This window comes from Betta splendens, chromosome 9, assembly GCF_900634795.4.
Source record: "Betta splendens chromosome 9, fBetSpl5.4, whole genome shotgun sequence".
NCBI lineage: Eukaryota > Metazoa > Chordata > Actinopteri > Anabantiformes > Osphronemidae > Betta > Betta splendens.
In genome coordinates this window covers 11,225,411-11,236,764 of record NC_040889.2, presented here as the reverse complement: position 1 = coordinate 11,236,764, position 11,354 = coordinate 11,225,411, and the positions used below count along the sequence as shown (strand labels likewise).

The 11,354-nt window shown below is 42.9% G+C and overlaps 2 protein-coding genes and 1 long non-coding RNA gene across 3 annotated transcripts; 1 reads left to right on the top strand and 2 right to left on the bottom strand.

Annotated features, from left to right (window-relative positions):
- Positions 1–95: 95 nt before the first annotated feature.
- kics2 (KICSTOR subunit 2) lies at positions 96–2,541 on the bottom strand. The gene is made up of 3 exons (XM_029161195.3): positions 2,122–2,541; positions 1,601–1,889; positions 96–1,155 (listed from the first exon to the last, which is right to left on the bottom strand). The coding sequence occupies exons 1-3, from the start codon at positions 2,351–2,353 to the stop codon at positions 336–338; spliced, it is 1,341 nt and encodes a 446-aa protein (XP_029017028.1). The 5' UTR covers positions 2,354–2,541; the 3' UTR covers positions 96–335.
- A 2,379-nt stretch (positions 2,542–4,920) lies between these two features.
- tmem19 (transmembrane protein 19) lies at positions 4,921–8,163 on the top strand. The gene is made up of 8 exons (XM_029163846.3): positions 4,921–5,137; positions 5,243–5,390; positions 5,968–6,081; positions 6,862–6,999; positions 7,070–7,146; positions 7,223–7,400; positions 7,498–7,707; positions 7,836–8,163. Exons 2-8 carry the CDS (start codon positions 5,261–5,263, stop codon positions 7,994–7,996), a joined length of 1,008 nt encoding a protein of 335 aa, XP_029019679.1. The 5' UTR covers positions 4,921–5,137; positions 5,243–5,260; the 3' UTR covers positions 7,997–8,163.
- LOC114863033 (uncharacterized) lies at positions 5,453–7,182 on the bottom strand. The gene is made up of 3 exons (XR_005898155.2): positions 7,043–7,182; positions 6,814–6,952; positions 5,453–6,119 (listed from the first exon to the last, which is right to left on the bottom strand). It is a non-coding gene; the product is annotated as an uncharacterized LOC114863033 (long non-coding RNA).
- Positions 8,164–11,354: the final 3,191 nt, after the last annotated feature.

Sequence of the window (11,354 nt, the reverse complement as noted above, 5' to 3'; positions counted from 1 at the left end):
GATGTGCAGTTACGTCATATTTATATTTGAACTGTATCAAGCACAGCAAATGGAAGCAACTTAAAATAAAAAAGGAATTTCTTTTAAAAACGATAACAGATGCAAAATACTTTAATTTTAAATAGAGCGGTTGCAGCAGTGTAGAGCATCAGTCATAGTCAAAGAGCAGATTTTGGACATATACAGTATGCTTCATAACAGAAAACTGTTTTCTAAAGAGCCTGTGAAACAGTAACTCATAAGTAAAAAAGCATTAGAACTGAGCGCTTTCATGTTAGCTGCGGTTCTTTACTTCCATCTCCAACCATTCAAGGTGTGTGCGGCTCTGGTGAAGCTCAGCCCTTTGATCCAGGTTTGAGGGTGCTGAATGGTTTGGAGTTCCGCAGCGAGCCTGAGATCTCCTGCAGGAAGGCTGCAATGTGCAACTCTTTCTCCGACTTCCGGCCGTCGAAGATGACCACCAGTGTGAAGTGTGGCTCGGGCCTTGTCAAGTAGTAGGTGCTTTGGACTTTGTCATCATAGAAGTGGACCACCTTGTCCAGTGTGTTGAGTTCAGCTGCGCGGTCGCCCATCATCATGATGACATTTGGCCAGTGTGTGAGCGGCCGCTCGCCGGTTGGCAGCGACACCACTGCAGGGAACTGCTCTACCCCCTTTGGTGCTTCTCTGTAAGAGTGTGGGTGGTGGTAGCCGTGACCCTGGAAGCTTTCTGAGCCACGGTTGTCAAACACTAGAGACACGTTGTTGACGTCGTGCTTGCGGATGAAGGAGCAGATCTTGCCGTGGTAGTCTGGTGTGGTACGGGCTGTTAGAGCTCTCATGTCCGTCGGGGTTGTCTGCCTGCTCAGGGCTTCATGGAAGTAGAAGCTAAACTTTGCGAGAAGCACCGCCTGGAAGCGCTGCAGCCACGTGTACAGGTGTGGAGGCTGCACTGCTTTCTGGGACTGACCTCCAAACAGATGCTTGCGGGTCTCTCTCTGCCGCTGGAAGAGCTGACCCCAGGCAATAAGCTTTGAGTTGGCACCGTGCAGGCTGAGCAGAGCAGGCAGGAAATGCCACTCAGACACTTGGGCTTGGCAGCGAAGTAACTGGGTCACTACATCTACCTCAGTCTGGAATCCCTCCTCCACACGGCCCAGGATGGGGTGGTGGAATCTGAAGATGTGAGAAAAAGAGGTTTAGTAATTAAGCAGGCAAACAAATGCAAAGACAGTCGCTGCCCTAATTTGTTGTGACCTGAAAGCAGCTGTGTCTCTGTTGTGCTGAGAATACATTTGCATTTTAGTTTGGCCTGCACATCAACACTAGATTGTATTTCATTCTCCAGGTCTGCTGTTGAGAGCATCACCTTCACCCCTCAGTGCACTGTCAAACTGGTAATCTGTGGTGTGTCGTACTGCGACCTGCTGCAGCTCAGTCGACAGCTCAACAGCTGCTTCACTGACATGTCTCTGGGGAGGCTCAAATCTTTAATTTGCTAGATACAGGAAAGTTTTCCTCATCCAACCCAAATATGTCACATTCTCCTTTACCTTTTATGACACTAATTACATTTTTAGTGCCGGAGTTCTTTATTTAAACGACGACAACAGATACGCACTTGGAGCTGTATTTCTGCAGGACGGCCTCCAGCGTGGTGGCCAGCTCATCTGAGTTGATGTTCTTCTGGCTGCCCAGTGAGTGCATTTTTTCATACAGGTCGGCCATCTCCATGCGGGCCTGGGTAAAGTGGCAGAGCTGTTCCGACAGGTGCGACAGCAGGTCCTCCAGGTAGGAGGCGGAGCCTGGTTGCCCATGGCGACCCATCACCACCACTTTCTTTAACTCATTGTACAGGGACGTGTAGATGGTGCGGATGGAGTCCTTGCGGCTGAAGAAAGACTGACCACCTAAAGGGGGGAAGAGGACAGATGCTGCTAAGAAACAGAACTCAGTCGGTCCTACTGCTCCATCTGGCGTTAGTCTGTAGTTGTCAAACTGCCATAACCTCACATGGTTTCAAATGAAGGTGAAATAACGCAAACAATGAGATGCTTACTAAGATACTGATGTTAGCTAGTACAGTGTTTTATAGAAGCAATCGGTGATACCGCTTTAACCAGAATGACTAAGATGTTTCACCCATTTTCTGTCCGAGGAATGTCATGTTATGGTACGCCTTCTCTGCTGCGGACAGGTGAGCCAGGGCGGCCAGCAGGGCAGGCCAGGGGGCCCCGGCGCTCTTGCTGTTGTCCTTCTCCTTCTCCACGTAGTCTTTGGCCCTGTCGAAAGAAAACAGGCCCAGCTGGGTGAAGAAGCTCTCCAGGATGGCCCGCTCCCGGGGAACGGGCCGCAGCTCCTCTGCCTCCGTCATGACAGTCCCGCTGCTAACGTGCTAATTTTAGCACGTCGACCATTTAACAGTCAAGTTTGAAAAAAATCTTAGTATTGCCAACTTCATTGCAGATATCTTAGAAATAATTGTTACATGGCTTCTGGTGCATTTCAAAAACTACATCTACTGCTAGCTAGCCGGCTAAACGCTTCGGAACGCACTACGGCAACGTAGTGACGTCAACGCAACAAGAGGCGGTTCTATTCAGCTTGTGACTACGGCAGGCCACGAGGGACATAACGTTCGACTGCGCAGTATTACTTACACTAATAACTTGCCATCATGTGCTGCAGGGGTGGATCTTTGCTCACATTAACAATATTAAGTGCTTCAAAATAAGATCAAACCACACTTGCTGGCTTTCTCCTCTGCGTCTTCATAAAACGGTAGGCGACGTCTCTTCTTTTATATTTCTCTCATATGTATGTGTTCATATTTACTGTGCTTTCAATAAATATATGCTTTGAACTGGTGACCTCTGGTATTTTAATTGCCGTTGCTGAATCACTGCAAATACACTGTGGCTCAGGATGAAAAGAATCATTTGTCTTCTTATGATGATACAAATATTAAAGTCTAGTTTTATTAATATGACTGAGTACAGTGTACAGTTCCATAGAAAACTTAGGCCAACACCATTCAAAGTGTACGGCTTCAAGGGAAGGAACGTCTGTTAAACTTGTGTATAACTTCTAAATCAAGACTAACACTAATTTAATTTCACATAATAAAGACAATGTTTATCTGGTGGTGCTGCGGGAGAACAATCTACAGATAACTAGAGTGATAAAGGCAATCCTCTGAACGAAATGGTTTAGAGGTTAAAAGTCCTGCATGGATAAGAATGACAGGTGTACAAAAAACGCTGCAATTCTTTCTGTTCTTTTATTTTTTTAGTTCTGGATAGTGTGTTTCATGTTGCTTCAAGACTATATAGTAAGTTTCTAGTGAACGACCACCCTTAAAGCTCCTAAAATACTAGGATAATTTAGTGATAACACCACCAATTTTCACCATGGAGGTCTATCTCAGCTTCTAAGTTTTATGCCTTAAGACTGTTTAAAATTGCTTTGGATTAAACACAGAGTCAGTCGTCCAGCAAAGTTTCAAACAGCAGGAAGTTTTTGCTTGCCCTGCAGCCTTTCAATATCGAGGCCTGAGTTCAAGTCTTCAGCATGTTTTACATTGCCTTTGGACTAAACTCCAAGTTTACCATTAACAAATGTCAATCAATGTCTTGTAGTGGCAGTGTAGTGTGATGGTAAATTAAGGACATTTGTTCAAGTCCTCCTCTCAGCACATTTTAAGTTTCATTTGGACTAAACAGCAAGTATACCATGAACAAACAACTACCAACATCTTGAAACTGTAGTGTTATGGTAAGGCTGTTGTCTTTCAACACAGAGACCAGGGTTCAAATCCCTATCTCAGCTTCTCAATCCTTTATCCTCAGAATGTTTTAGGTTTCCTTCAGCCTAAACACTAAGTATATGATGAACAAACGCCACTAAGGGGCTTGAAATGGCAAAGTAGTGTAATGGTATGACTGCTGCCTTTCAACGTAGAGATCACTGGTGGATCCTTTTCTCAGCCTATAACCCTCTGTCACTGTTTTAAGGTTCTTCCTGACTAATCAACAGGTATATGATAAACAAATGTTCATGTAAATCTCAAAAGCAGGGTGGTCTAATGGTACTGCTGCAGCCTTTGAGTGTGTAGTCCTTGGGTTAAATTCTAGCAGAAGCTTGGAACTTGTTTTAGCTTTTCTTTGGACTAAACAACAAGTATACCATGATTAAATGTAGAGCAGGGCGAGGGTCAGAGTGGGGGGGGTTAAAGCAGGATGAGGTTCAGGTGAGAAGTCGAAGTGGGGCTGTTAGAGCAGGGTGAGGGTTAGGTGAGGCTGGTGATTAGTCTGGAAAAACTCAAAACTGTACAACAGGTTTCAGAAGGTGACACAAGGAGTTGACCAAGGTCTCTGTGTTGAATGGCAGCAGTCCTACCATTACACTATTATGCTGCTTCAACAGACTTAGTGGACGTTTGTTCATCATATACTTATACCGAAAGACACTTAAAACATGCTGAACAGATAGATTTCAGAAGCTGAGACCTATCTGGGCCTTTAAACCAACGTCTCTGTTTTCAAAGGCAGCAGTCTTACCATTTCATTAATCTGCCAGCCAAACCCCTGGTGGACATTTGTTCATTATATACTTGTTTTTTAGTCCAAAGAAAACATAAAAGATATTCAAGCATGTTCTTGGTGTTTAGTCCAAGGGCAACTTAAAATATGTCCATAAAAGAGGTTTCAGAGGGTGAGAAGTTATTTGGCTATAAACCCTCACCATAGCCTAGTAAGCAGATCTTTATTGAACTATTCTATTTTTTCTTTAGAAGTAATTGTCCCAATACAAAGATTGGGACAGTTTTAGTTCCTAAATTGCTAATATGATTTTTTACTTTTACTTCAGATTATTTCAGATTCCTCAGTTGACTGTACCTTTAAAAACAGTCAGGTTTGTTTGCGGAAGTCGGTCCGTCATCTAAATGCCTCCGACCTTCATTTTCGGTAGTTAACTAGGTTGACTGCATTCACAAATTTTTGCAGCCGTAAGGGTAAACGTTTACCCGTAATTTGAAATTGTGTTACTATATTATATTTGTTTTTGAAGGGAGAAAGATTTTTGTCAACTGAAAATCGTTAGTTAGCGTTAGCTACATTAAATATTAGATAGCTTATGATGGCTTTCGAGATAAACGGTAAGTTCACGTCACGAGAGATTCGCGAAACCTTTGTGCATATATTGCTTAATGTGTTTGTGCATTTGACCTAAAAATCCAACTGTCATACACTATGTTGTGCAGCTCAAGCTGTCCGCCAGCATGGACTCCGATACTGACGTGCTGATGAAGGAATCCGTCAAGATGATGACCGATATGATTGTGTTGTGTGCCACTCTGGCACTGTCCCTCTTCTTCTGGGTCCTGTCCCTCACAATCAGCACTTATTACGGTGAGCTGCCGCTCTGAACCAACAGGCGTATTAGTCCAAGAAATGACAAACACACATTAAAATCTCTTCAATAGGTTAAATTTCTCTGCAATAAAGTAGAGCCACAAAGATATATGCAGAGATTGGATAAGATGTTGCTCGCAAAGAGCACAAAAACAACCTCATAACACGTGAATTCAATACAATTTTAATACACTACTGTAACCTATACATGGCCCTAAGATTTCTGAGCAGCTGCATTAAGCTTTTTAGGCGTTAAACAATAAAACACGGATAAATTAAATCACGCGTTCTTCTCATAATAGCTCTCTCAGTTCTCGGTTTTCATGCTTATTTCTTCCCTCACGGTTTAGGCATCATCTTTCCTAGAAAAAAAAAAATCATGTAACCATTCAGGCCATGGCCTGTCACACTGTTTTGTTTTTGGGGTCACATTAAACACAGTTCTTCAAATCAGAACTTTACATCAGAGGAACATGTTGGACTAGGATTTAATTATTTAATTCCCATATGAGAAACTGTAGCAGATCAGTAGCAGATGTGAGGATGGCAGCGTAACCAGTGCGTGTGATTACAGGCACATTGCAGCCTGTTTCACCGTGGCGCTGGTTGTTTTCCATCCTTATTCCTCTTGTGCTGTCGGTCAGAGCACTGAAGAGACGAAGTCTGGACAGTACTGGAGCCCTGGGAGGTGAGTGTCCATTTAGGCACAGCTGCCATGAATGGAAACTGTGAACATAGAATTCAATCATTTTCCAAGAAAGTCTTTCCATCAGTCAAGATTCTTTTTAGGGTCACAATTATTTCCATGTAAATAAATTTGCAGACCTTTAACAAAAAGGGCACTTGACCAAAGGCAAAGAACAGAGGATTCTTTGTGGTCTAAATAGCCATATTAAATAAATTACTTGTGCGTAAAAATGTTTAAAACAGTAGATGGAAGATAGATATCACATGGCCATCACTGGTTGACCATCAAAAAAATGCAGTAATACTGGTGGCTTTGTGAAATGCCAGCTCATTAAATATCGCGAATTCTAGGAAGCAAAGCAAAGAATGACATCTTCCCTCAACACCATGAAGCAGATTAATCCACAACTAAAAATAAGACCCAGGAAATGCAATTATAATAGACAAAACACTGATTAGTAGTTAAGACATTTCACTTGGTTTATACAGATTCAAGTATAAGAACTCATACTTAAATCTGTATAAAATGTCTAAGAACTCCGACAGTGTTGGATTTTTGAGAAAATCCAAAGGTATGGCATGACTGATGAGACCAATCTGGGTCACTGGTTCTCAGAAGAAACATTTTTACATGTTCCCTGACCGATGAGGTCACTGCCAGAAGTAGAACTGGCAAATACACTTCTGTACTTCAAGCGAGATTCATTTTACAATGATGGGAAAAAATGATTACTTTGTGTTGATTCAGACAGTTTCTCCAGTCTAGCCTTTGTTTCCTCAGCTCTCCTGGTGGGGTTTGTGTTGATGATGGCCAACTTCAGCTTCTTCGCCTCCCTGTTGACCTTTTTCCTCACCTCCTCCAAACTAACCCGCTGGGGAGGAGAGCAGAAGAAGAAAATCGATGCAGAGTATAAGGAAGGCAAGACATGAAAAGTTGTGCTTCATAAAATTATCTCTATTACATTTTAAATCTACTAAAATCATTGCAGGGGGCCAGAGAACCTGGGTCCAGGTCTTCTGTAATGGAGGAGTTCCCACAGAGCTGGCTCTGCTGTACATGATAGAGGTAAACACATTCATTCTGCTAATGTATATATGATATATATAAAGCCGTTTGTTCCCCCTCTGTGGTTGTTGCTCAGGTGGGTCCAGGTGAGATCCCCATCGACTTCGGTAAACAGTACTCTGCTTCGTGGATGTGCCTCTCTCTAGTGGGGGCCCTCGCCTGCTGCTGTGGGGACACCTGGGCGTCGGAGGTGGGGCCCGTTCTCAGTAAATCACAGCCTCGTCTCATCACAAACTGGAAAGAGGTTCCGGCAGGTATAACAAAATACTCATTTAATATTGTACTGATGCATTTGTTAGATATTTAGATTTATCACCAGTGACACTTGATCCACATTCTGCCTCCGAACAGGAACGAATGGAGGCGTTACTTTCATCGGTTTAGTCTCCAGCTTCCTTGGTGGGCTTGTGGTGGGCGTGGCCTACTTCATCACACAGCTTCTGTTCATCAGCGACCTACACCTGGCAGACCCTCAGTGGCCCATCATGGTGTACGGTGGGGTGGCTGGGCTGCTGGGCTCCATGCTGGACTCTTTCCTTGGAGCTCACATGCAATACTCTGGTAATAACAGCTTCCAAATACAAAGAATCAATAGTGCCACAAATGACCAAGTAGCTTTGTCCAAAATTCTGAAATATAAAAAACAATTTAAGTTATAAAGCAGCTCTTAACCAGATGTTTGTCTTTAGGTTTTGATTCGAGCATCGGGAAAGTGGTGAGCTATGAATCTGCCACCACCAAGCGGATCTGCGGGAAACCCATCTTGGACAACAATGCTGTGAACCTGTTCTCTTCAGTCATCATTGCACTTATCCTGCCAGGTGTGGCCTGGGGGCTGTGGCCACGATAGACTCAGCGAGAACAATGAAGCGGGCGACTGATCAAACACAAACTGCTGAGAAATTTGAGTTTTGGTGAAGTGAAGTCCACAGTACGTGTTAATGTTTGAGAGAGGTTCTGATTGTTAGACAGCACAGTTCTTTGTACCATTATGTAATAAACTGATTGAATGTACAATTACTTGTGTTGCTTTGATTCTTTTTTGGGCTTAAAAAAAGAAATGTTCCTTCAACCCTGAAATGAAACATAACATTATTATTGTCTGTTTAAATGCTTGAGTTGCTGTTCGGCCATGTCACCTTACTGTAGAGCTCCTGACCTTGTCTCATTCCAGCATGTCAGTGTAGCGACAATGCAGAGCAGCAGGTTTCCAGAGGTATCAGTTTATTTTCAATACACAGTATTTGTCAGAACATCAGTCTTTGAGACTACGGTTCTCACACAAACGCAAAGGTGAAAACGACTGCTTCCCGAAGTGAACACATAGGAAAACCAGAATTAAGGGAGAGTCTGCTGTAACTGGACACAGCTGGTCTCTGTAGTGACTGAAATGGTTAAAAAAAAAAAGGACATTTAACCAAATCACCTGCTCTGCTGGAAATACAGAAGAAAAATCCAGTCATACGACATCACATGAAGTCATGACATCAGTCATGACATCAGTGAACAAAACATTCACTCAGCTAAACAAGACTGTCTTGTTTGACAGCTCACCAGACTGGCTTTAGTTGGTTCCCAATTATTTAATGCTCAGTGGCTCAACATTTATTCAACTGAACCTTTAAGCTGATCAGAAATGTTGAGAAACTTCCCTGCAGTGAAGACAACCATTGATTAGACTGTTAATACCCTGCATCACCAGGTTTGTTTAAAAGGAATGTGTCTCACCATCCTGCTGTTTGACAAAGTTACAAACTGCTGTGATAAGAAAAATCAGTTCATAATTATGAGATGCTCATGTAGCATATTGCAAAAGAATGGATTCAATTTTAAAAAATAAAAATTATTAAAGTAAAAAAAAAAAATTATCTGCCCATTAAGTAAATATATTTTAACCATTTTTCACCAATTTTAGCGATTATGGCTAAAAACTAATCAAAACCAAAAATCCATTCCAAAAGTCAAAGTATCAATGTACCTGAAAAAAAAAACCTAAAGACCTCCAAGCTGATCAGCTGCTCTCTGCTGCCGAGCTTTAAGGAGTTGCTGGTTTCAGCAGCACTGGGCACGAATCGTTGTCCTCGATGGGGCCAAGCAGAAGACAAGCTATGGGGTTACGTCCAAAGGAAGATGACAACTCCAGAGGAGCTGAAAGCCATCAGAGCATCCTGGGCTTCACCTCAGAGCCACAGGATGATCCACCTCCATGACAACACAGATGCATTCATGAGGAAGAAGCGCCAAACAACTTGCTGTAATGAGCAACAAATGCTCATTACAGACATAAAGCCTTACAGTACGTAATATTCATTTAGGAGTTTGGGTTCTAATCATCAAACTTTAAAAATCGGTTGAATACATTACTTTGTAATTGAAATAATTTGATTTGAAATTGAATTATATAAAAGAACTACATTTTTTCTATATCAATTTATTGAGATGCACATTGAAAATGGAATCACCCGTTGCGGCTAAATTTGGATTTATTTTTCCTCTCATCATAAACGAAGGCTTTGTTCAGCCTGAATTAGACTTTGCTTCAACATCCCGCTTTGTCAGTTTTACTTTTACTTGATTTTTTGGCACAGCAGATGTTTAAGTGTAAAAACATTAAGGCAAATCCACCACCAGCTACAGAGACAAAAAGCAGCATCATTCAGGAAATAGGAAGTGTTTGAAGACCTGACAGACTGGTTGTGAACTTCGTCAGCTCCTGGCCAAGCTGGTGTCATCACACGCATCCTTAAACAGCAGCTCCTTCTAAAAAGAAAAACAAGATTGTTTCATCTTCATATCTATGGGACAGAAACAAAAACAGACTCAACATGTTCCATTTTGTGACAGATGATCGCATCGCACTTGAAGTAGAAATACCAGCAAAAAAACTTGCTTCAAGGTCAAATCATTTCACAGTGATGGCAATGTTATATTTAACCTGGTGCCAGTTGATGCAGTCTGTACGATGGACTTCGTTTCCTCAGCTCTACTGGTGGAGTTTGCGATTCTTCACCTCCAGACTGACCTGCTGGGGAGGAGAGCATAGAGATGCAAAGCTTTATGACATTATAAATGTATCACAACCGTTGTAGGGGGCCAGAGAACCTGGGTCCAGCTCTTCTGTACTGGAGGAGTTTCCACAGAGCTGGCGCTGCTGTACAGTACATGATAGAGATGTAAACATGTGATATATGTGAATGAAAGGAATAAAGCAGTTTGTTTCTTCTAGGGTTGGTGCTCAGGTGCATTTAGGTCAGATTGCTGAGGAGAAGCCGTTCTCTGCTTCGTGGATGAGCCTCTATCCCATGAGGACACCTGGGTGTCGGGTGGGGTCCGTCCTCGGCGAGTCACAGGCTCATCACAAACTGGAAGGTCCCAGCAGGTGACCTGTAATCTTCGATTAACAAATGCATTGGTTCAGGGTATGAAATAGATTTGTTCACTTTTGGTCCAAATGTTTACCACCCATAACACTTGATCCTTACCAACAGGAACCAATGGGCCCTACGCCACAGCTTCTACTCATCAGAAAAATCAAGAAGCCACGCAGTCATGAGCTGTTAAATAAAAATGTATACAAAAACATGTAGTTCTGAAGGTGCTGTACAGAGTGCTGAAGACCAATGAACAAATCTCTACTTCGCTCTATTGAAGACATCTCACCTCCAGCCAAACTCTCCAGGAAGTAGCAGCTCCAGTCGTATCAGCCTCCTTCCGCATTTTGAATTTCCTGAACAGCTGACCTGCACGACCAACAATACCGTCATCTCCACACTGACCTGCCGAGGCGGAGACTAAAGAGCTGCTAAGCTGCGCTGTCCTAGTCACCGCTTACATTTCAAGTCACAACGGTTGCAGGGGGCCCAGGTCTTCTGTGATGAAGTTCTTCCCACAGAGCGGGTTCTGTTATGTAATAAGTAAACACTGATTAAAGCCTTTGTTTCTTTTATGGTTGTTGCTGAGGTGGGTCTGTGATGACCATAATCTACTTTGTGGATGGGGACACCAGGACATCAGAAGGGGCCTGTCCTCAGCCAGTCGCAGCCTAATGAACTGGAAGGGGGTTCAGGCAGGTGGAAGACCAGCAGAAACAGTTAAGAGGGAAAGAGGCAAAGAAGAAGAAAACACCACTGTGCAGATGCATTTGTTGTTTGATGCTACTTAGATTTACCACCACCATGGCTCTTGATCCTTATCAAAGACTCTACAGA

Excerpts from the sequence above, each read along its gene's own strand:
- kics2 (XM_029161195.3), bottom strand. The coding sequence starts at position 2,353 with ATGACGGAGGCAGAGGAGCTGCGGCCCGTTCCCCGGGAGCGGGCCATC. Across the intron at positions 1,890-2,121 it reads ATTCCTCGGACAGAAAATGG|GTGGTCAGTCTTTCTTCAGC; the intron begins GTGAAACATCTT and ends TCCCCCCTTTAG. Across the intron at positions 1,156-1,600 it reads CTGCAGAAATACAGCTCCAA|ATTCCACCACCCCATCCTGG; the intron begins GTGCGTATCTGT and ends TCACATCTTCAG.
- tmem19 (XM_029163846.3), top strand. The coding sequence starts at position 5,261 with ATGGACTCCGATACTGACGTGCTGATGAAGGAATCCGTCAAGATGATG. Across the intron at positions 7,000-7,069 it reads CGATGCAGAGTATAAGGAAG|GGGGCCAGAGAACCTGGGTC; the intron begins GCAAGACATGAA and ends AAATCATTGCAG. Across the intron at positions 7,147-7,222 it reads CTCTGCTGTACATGATAGAG|GTGGGTCCAGGTGAGATCCC; the intron begins GTAAACACATTC and ends GTTGTTGCTCAG.